Here is an 8,814-nt window from a genome sequence, read left to right on the forward strand (position 1 = left end):
TAGACACTGCACTCCACCCTGGGTTGTGTGCATGTGATATTAATGGTATCGGTCTCCCACTCCATTCTGAGAACTTTCCTGGAAAAAGGTAAGAAACCAAACAGACCTAGTAGACAATAAAGGGCTGTGTCTACCGTGCATGTGGGTTGTCAACAAACTGTTCATAGCAATATCTGTGCCCATACAGCGAATTACATTCATTTGCAGGACATTCCCAAAACTTCCGTCAGTAGACTTACCTGCATTGTAAAAGTGATCAAGAACTGATGTTTCACCAAAGTCCAGCTTCCCGAAGGGGATTATATCTAGTTTAAACCCCACAATGTCACAAGCATCCTTCAGACACTGTAAAGCCATGTTCTCTGGGCTCAGAGGTTGGCTCGTCTCAGAGTTCCTCACGTAGGCCACTTGCACGGCTCGGTTCTTACATTTACCCGTGGTCAACAAGGTCCCACTGTCCGAGGGCAAACTGATCACCCCAATGTGGGCACTCTTACAGCTGGAGGGGTCCTGCCAGAAGATCCCAGCACCAGGATGCACACGGCCACTGGATTCTCCGCTACTGCCTCCCATCATGTCTAGGGGTTGGCAGAGAGAGGGTACGGAAAGAGAAATGGCCTCCAGATCTGAATTCATTTTTTCATCAGTTTGTTAAATGACCCCAACCCCAACAGAACACCTTCTCAACCGACACACTTCATAGCTGCCATTCCTGTTAGCTACAAGTGACATCAAACTAGCAAATAATAGTCATGTGATGTCATCAGCACCGACAACCTACAATAAACCCGATTATCGTTCCATTTTTAGATGAAAATTTACAAATCCGCTTAGCAGCATATAGGTCTGGACGGGAAAAAAAATGCAAGAATGGAATAACTGCATAGATCAAGGACCGATCACGCACACACTCGTCACGACTCGAAGAAACGATATCACACTCCCGAAAATTAATCGATGTCCTGAAACAAAAGCGTTTCCGAAGAACTTAGGCTCATTTATCGGAGCGCATGTATAGTAGTTTCTGAAGTAGCGCAGTTCTGCTGATCGTTAAACTCCGCGTGCATCGTATCAAGCCGTTTCACTACGAGACATCAAACGCGTTTCCTCGGTCCTGTCGTTCCTGTTTATGTCATTGAAATGCGAAATTGCCAAATTGCTCTCGGCTGAAACGCGTTTGTCTGCTGGACCCTGCCCTATTTCTATTATTATCTTCAACACAACTCACGCTCAGGAGGCGGAGTAGCACGCCGAACTTACAGGAAGTGAATCCACGAAACCTACTATGGAACAGGCTCAGGTCATGAATATTAAATAAGTAACGCAGAGCTCACTCACTTGGCCTCTGTAAAGCAGACCCTGGGCCTCTCCCAGTAATTAGGGTCTTTGCGTTTTTTAAATGATTTATTTATTGACAACTACACAACAATTACAGTTGCGAAATAATAATAATAATAATAATAATAACCACTGGAACCCCTAAGAAAAAAAAAAAAAAAAAAAACATGGTTCTACTACAAATAAAAAAAAAAAAAAAAAAAAAAAAAAAAAAAACATGATTGCTATAGTTAAACCATGGTAACCACAAATTAACCATGGTTTTAATTATAGTTAAACCGTGGTATTTGTAGTAAAACTGTGGTTATACAAATGGTTATCAATATGCTAAAAAAACATACTACACTTACAATAAAACCATGGTTAATTTTCTTAAGGGAATAATTATGATACATGAAACATTAATCAGAGCTTTATTGCCAGGTGTGCTTACACACACAAGGAATTTTTCTTGGTGACAAAAACTTCCAGTACACAGACATGTTGACAAGTGACAAGACACAGATACCAAAAAATAAAAATAAGTGAGTAAAAATAAATATGTAAAAACAATACACAATAGACGAAGAGACAGTAAACAATATATTGTATGTACAGTGCTGTAGTCAAATTATGCAAGGGAATGTGGGTAGATGTAAGATATATTAAGTCACTAACATACGTATAATAAATATAAGTTGGTTATTGCACATGTTTTATTGCACAGTGGGAAAACATTTAACTGTTCAATAAATTAACAGATAACACAGAACTATATACTTTTTTGATTGTTTGTTTGCCTTGATGTTCCTTACACCCCCTGAAGCTTCATGATACTGAAAAGGCTCATACTTAAAGTGTGGTCTTTGCACTTGATTTGGCCCAAGTATTCAAATGGGCATGAAGACCACAAGTGTGTGTAGAACTTTTGATTAGCCAATGGGACAAATCTGTAGCGTTATTTACAGGGCTTTATTTACACGTTTTGATTTTCAGTGTTATGAATGCATTTTTAAATAAACGTCCAAATGTCTGTAGTAGTTTATGTGTCACAGAACACATCATTTATTAATTGTGGTGCTTCTAATTAAGTGCTTAAAATCAGTTGCAAATGTTTTACAAAATAAACATACTCGTATCTGCACCAATACACCGAGCAACACTTTACATTTTACTATTATATTACACTGTTTGTAATATCTAATTAATTTAACTTACACTGGAAATCTCTTAATACCTTGCACTTTCAGGCTACGTGAGTTACAGATTAAGATGAATGATGGGATACACTTGTAGCCTCAAAAGAAGTGGTATTAAAGATAGCATGGATTTAGTGTGTTTTAAACAGACACAGAGCTTTGGTATTTTTCAGGCTTGAGACTGTCTTGCACACTTCCTTCCTGTTGCATGCGTGCACTGTCCAGTGTCCGAGACTGCAAGTGTGGGTATTGCGACAGGCCCCTTGGTAAATGTTTGTAGGTGGGTAACTACACAGTTCATAATTATTAATTACATTAATTTGGATGCTAATTGACATTCCAGGGTAGTTGCTAAGAAATGTTATTAGTCCTGATTAATTTGTTGCTTACAGGCAATAGTTATTTTTCCTCTGTATCAACGTGGGAGTTTCATAGCAAATGTCTGATTTAAAAGTTCATTGTTCATATCGTAAGGTAAAAACAATGCATACGGATCATATACATGTCTAAGGGACACTTATCTAGTCTTTTTTTGTACTTCTTGGATGTATTGTATAGTGGAAGAATGTAAATACAGCATAAGTTTTACAGACAAAGTAATGGATCATGAAAAACTGGACAGCATGTGATATATCCTCAGTGGCTGTTGGACAAGATAGGGTGCAAAGGCACGTTCCTGCCTGAGCCACACATTCATAAAATAATAATAATGATGATTTTTGTATATAATACTATAAATTATATTAATATATGATATAAACTCTACCTCTCTAGCAGAGAGTCAGCAGCAGATGGACCGACATGACGGCAAGCTGAGGCCCTTCAACAAGAAGAAAGCCCTTTACCCAAACAGGGACCTGTACCCTGGACCCTCAGATAAAAATTCTGATGCTCTACCGACTGAGCTAACTGAACTCTCATTCAAAGAAAGCCTCTAACGTTTTATATAACAGCAGTGTTCCCACAAGCCACCAGGAGGAAGCTCATTTGCCACATATGCTACAGGATGAAGGCCACAAGCAATTAGGCGACAAGCAGTGTTGGGGAAGCTACTCCGAAACTGTAGCTTGATAAGCTACAAGCTACTCATAAGTTAAAGTAATTAAGCTATAGTCAAGCTACTCTTCTGAAAAAGTAGCTAGCTACCAGTGGCGGCTCGTCAGGGGAGGCAAAATTTTGAGGTGAAAATTGGAGGAGGACTATTTAATGTTAATAAAATTCACAATTAATTTCAGTTCATATCTCAGAATGTGTATTTTTTGTTTGTAAGTTCACAGTTGTAATACCATAAATGTTAATGAAGTTGGAAAGCACTGCATTTCTATCGCGAATGTGCTGAATGTGCTGATGTAATTACAACTGCTAGGTGATAGAGAAGGGGAGGGGGAGGCCCTTGGGGAGGCCTGGTAAAAAGAATTAGCCAATCAGCATCGAGTGTTCACTTTCAGCACTGAGGACTTCAGGTGCATATGTGTGTCGTTTTCTTTATATTTTCTGACTAACAGCAACCAAAAAGAAATTTTAAAGCGGTTAAGCAAATAATAATAATTATTGGCAGGGATCCCCAGACCAATACAATTAGTGTGCCTCCTCTATTTTAAAACCCACGAGCCGCCACTGCTAGCTACACTAAAAGTTACTACCAAAAATATCTAGCTACATTGAAACTACGTTTTTTTTTTCACAACGACATATTACAAACAATAAGCATTCATGAGGAATGTTTTAAGAAAAATATTTGGTATTTAAAACAACAATGCTATACAGTTAAGATGTTAAAGACTATTGTTTTATTACTCACAGTATTCAAATATCTCAGACTGTCAAAAGTCAAAGTGTAAAATTGCAACAAATTTCACATTGCAATAACAAAATGTTATTTTTATTTATGTAACTTAAATTATGTACACAGAAGCATTTTCTCAAAAATACTGTTTGACAGATGGCTGCATTATAAAAAGAAATTATATTGAACTCTGAACAACCGCTCACATGCAGCACTGACAGGGAAAACACTAACAGATGTGGTTTAAGCTGCACTATTTGGGGAAAATAATCGAATTGCGATTTTTCTGGTGATTTAAAATGCAATTTTTAAAACAAATTAATAAAACAAAACAAAACAAAAAACAATATGATAATTAGATAAAAAATTAATGATAATAACAATACTAAATTTATTTTTCAGAAAACTGTTTAACATAAAACTGCAGGGTTACTAGTTAAAGGGATACTCCACCCCAAAATGAAAATTTTGTCATTAATCACTTACCCCCATGTCGTTCCAAACACGTAAAAGCTCTGTTCGTCTTCAGAACACAATTTAAGATATTTAGGATGAAAACCTGGAGGCTTGAGACTAACCCATAGACTGTCAAATAAATAACAGTGTCAAGGTCCATAAAAGGTATGAAAGTCGTCATCAGAATACTCCATCTGCCATCAGACGTGCAGTCCGGGTTATATGAAGCGACGGGAACACTTTTTGTAAACGAAGAAACATTCATTGCCCTGCTAAAGTCTTTTCCATTTACCAACCTCAGGGAATGCAGAAAGAGATGACCTGGAAAGAGTTTAAAGAGTCTGCTTTTTACGAGATCGAAAGACAGAGATGGGTGGCAGAAAAAAAGAAATAAATGATGTTCTTTTGCCCCTTGGTAATATTTAACTCATGTAAATACTGTATATTTTTATTTCTTTTTCAGTGTGAGATTGTAATGTATATATATTGTAAATATATTTTCAGAATTCTATTTTTCTTTCTACTTTATTATTTTCGATCGATATTTACTTATCTTAAAAAGTGCTTATATGATGCGATTTAAATTTTTCCTTTTTCTTTACAAGCTCTTGGTGCAAAAAGAAGATCTGTGAAGTTGCAAAGGCTAAAGTCTCAAATCCAAAGAGATATTCTTTGAAAAAGTTAAGTCAACCAGACCGCTCCTAAAAGTGCTCGTTCTAACACATCCCCACATCTCTACGTCACTATGTGGGAAGATTTGCATAACCCAAATAACCCAGTTCAACCCAAATATTCCGATGTGTGCTATGCATTTTATGGAGGATGAGGATGGTTTCCTGAACCTGTAGCCTGCAATGCTTCTGTGGCACAACGGCTGTTTCTATAAAACCTGGGACACACCAAGCCGACAATTGGCCATTTGCCATCATCGGGCCGACGGTGAGCGACGGTTGGGCTAGTTTGTTTGGTGTGTTCCACTCGTCGGCTCTCGTTGGACTCAAATCGGCAGCAGTTTGCACGATTCAACATGATGAGTCGGGGACGTCGGGCCGTCGGCGCGAGGGAGATCTCTGATTGGATGTTCAGTTTAGTGAACGAGTCAGTGCAAAGAGTTAAAGCAAAAGTGATGAAAACAAGCATGTGAATGAAGGCGGTACAGACAGAAGGCTGTTTAAATGTAACATGAGCTTTCCCAATCATTCTAATAAGCGAATGTTTTCATAACAACATGAGCCGCTTAAAATGATTAAAGTTATTAATGTTACTGATATTCAAAATGGTAAGCTACCGCTGCTTTGTTTACATTTCTTATATCTGCGTTTATCTTGTATACACTGTAAAAAATGATTGTGATTTTAACAGTAAAAGACTGTAAAAATGCTACAGTAAAAACCTGTTAATTGGTTATCAGTAAGTTTCCATACTATATACGGTGAATAACTATAATTACATTTAATGTAATTTTACAGTAAAACACTGTCAAAATTTCGGTTTTTGGAAGTGAAAAAGAAAAATTCATTGTACAATTTACAGTGAAAAACTGTAAATTGACACTCCCAGAATTCCCTGCATGACACTTCATTTTTTTTTTTTTTTTTTTTTTTTTTTTTTTTTTTCGTTGAAATAACTGTTTCTTCTTAGTTTTTTCTTATCAGTTGTGTACATTGGGATTTTCTCTTACATCTAATGTAAGATTGTTAAATTAATGTTTATTGCATTATTTCAGTATCATGTGTGTTACCATGATGGTGTTTAGTGTTTGTGTGAATGACACTGTGCTCCTTATAAATATATATATACATATATATATATATATATACATATACATACATACATATACATATACATATATATACATACACATACATACATATACATATACATATACATATACATATACATATATATATATATATATATATATATATATACATATATATATACATATACATATACATATACATATACATATATACATACATATATACATATTAGTATATCCCTTCTCAGCTAGTGGAAGAGCTGTTTGTGATGAGCTTTGATTCATCATGTGACTTTCTCATCAACGCCTGTTTTTGGTGGTTATCAGTATTACAATGGTTCAAAACAGATATTAGTACTTAATATGCTGGTTTATTAACATTAAATCAGTTAATGAAATACGGTATTTTATTGTGAATTTAAGTTAAGTCTGTAAAGCCTAAAATGTTGCTACCAAATTTTTAACGGTGAAATTCTGGCAACCACAGCTGCCGGTATTTTACCATAAATGTCACAGATTTTTTTTTACAGTGTATCTTTGTTTCGGTTTCTCCTTTTGAATGACGAATATATACTATTAATTGCTGCTGATATGAACAGCTCATTCCTCTCACGCATGCGCAGAACGCACGTGTTAGTTTGCTGTCGGCTGTAGTCTGTGCGGTGTGTTCCAGCGCAGCTTTTTGGTCCGACACTGCTGACGCGAGGCGACAACACCGTCGTCTTTCGTCGCCGCTAGTTCTTTGAAGTCGGCTTGGTGTGTCCTGGCCTTAAAGTCTGCGTAAACCAGAAGTTGCAAACGACTTTTCTCCAGTGTTGTGACGTATTTCCGAGAGAAACGGAATACTAAATGAGGAAAAATAGTGGGCGTGGCTTTATTTTCCAACTAGCACTTGATTGGATCTAGAACCAAAAATGCACCTCCTCGCCATCTCTCCTTTCACGCACTGTCAATGCTCGCAAACACACAAGCTGTGTCCCAAAGTTGAGTGTGCACACTTCGAAGGCCACGGATTTCGAAGACCAGACCTCCGAAGTGCACGAAGGGTCCTCCGAAGTGCGTGAGATGCTCCGCCTTCACAGGATTTCCTAATTCCGTCACCAGGTGTTTCCGATTAGCGCTCTGTCGCATAACAACGGTGCGAGAAGAGCGCTGACGAGAGGACAGTCCTGCCAGGATAGGATAGGTGGAGCCAGAACTGCTCGTTTTTGTTTTTATGATTTACTCATAATGGAGGAGACGGTGATGAATGGGAAATGAAGGGCGCATTTGAAGTCGCTTTCGAAACTCGTCAGCCTTCGTCGCGCCGCAGTGACGCATTCGCACTTCAAATGTGGTCTTCGAAGTGCGCATTCTGACTTTGGGACAGCTTACGTCGTGATGCTGTGACGCAATCACACTTCACATCCGCACTTTGGAGTCCACACACTTCAGTTTGGGACACCCTTCGTCGCGCCACTTTGACGCATTCGCACTTCAAATTCACACATCGGAGTCCATGCACTTAAGTTTGGGACACAGCTACAGGCAGACTGTGTACTGCCAGTTGGAGATGAGTGGTTACGGATGCTAAGCAGACACCCAAACCGTCAAACCTACGTCATCAGGGAAGATCCTCCAATGCAGAGGGGAGGGGCATTTTCAGATTTTGATTAAAGATTAAGAAAAGCCAAACATTTTTTTTTGTGTGGATTGACTTGCATGGATGAATTGTTCACCACAAAACGATCAATTTAGGCAAACAAAGTAAATACGGTCAATTTTGATTTCAGTTGGACTTTAAAGTTGAGCAGTTCAAACTTTGCAAGGAAAGTCTGGGCTTCTGGCTCACAGTCTGTAGGTACGTTTTTTATATTTAAATAATTTGCCAATGATGATTCAAATGCAAGTTTTGAGCAGTAGAGTAGGCTTGTTGTTTCTCAGATCACCAATGCAGACATGGTTTTATGTTTAAGCGTAAAAAGTCAGTATAAGTCATTAGAATCAGTAATTATGTCCCCACTGGATGCAACAAATGCCTCATTTGTAATGGGTTTTATTTGTTTTGTTTTGTCTCATCTAGTGTTGTCCAGATCATGAACAAATCTTTCTATTTAACCGTATCTTCTTAGTGAACCGGTCGAACCAGTTCTCCAAATCTATCTGAATCGTTCGAAACTGTTCGCGTCTCCAGTACGCACTAATCCACAAATAACTTAAGTTATTCGGTTTATAAACGTGCCTTACACTCCCTCTGACACGAAATAAACCAGTATCCCGAGTTTTTCAGTTACTTCTAACAGTACATTGACTGA

The 8,814-nt window shown here is 37.8% G+C and overlaps 1 protein-coding gene across 2 annotated transcripts in view; it reads right to left on the minus strand.

The window, feature by feature from the left end:
- Positions 1-1,281, minus strand: part of map3k5 (mitogen-activated protein kinase kinase kinase 5) — a 39,762-nt gene extending 38,481 nt beyond the window's left edge. For both annotated transcript variants that reach the window (XR_006162709.1, XM_042777332.1), the window contains exon 1: positions 240-1,281. Coding sequence is in view for 1 of the 2 variants with exons in the window: in XM_042777332.1 (XP_042633266.1) it covers positions 240-636 (397 nt within the window). In the remaining variant the exon portion in view is untranslated. The remainder of the gene's footprint in view (positions 1-239) is intronic.
- Positions 1,282-8,814: the final 7,533 nt, after the last annotated feature.

This window comes from Cyprinus carpio, chromosome A20 (genome assembly GCF_018340385.1).
Source record: "Cyprinus carpio isolate SPL01 chromosome A20, ASM1834038v1, whole genome shotgun sequence".
Classification (NCBI taxonomy): Eukaryota; Metazoa; Chordata; class Actinopteri; order Cypriniformes; family Cyprinidae; genus Cyprinus; species Cyprinus carpio.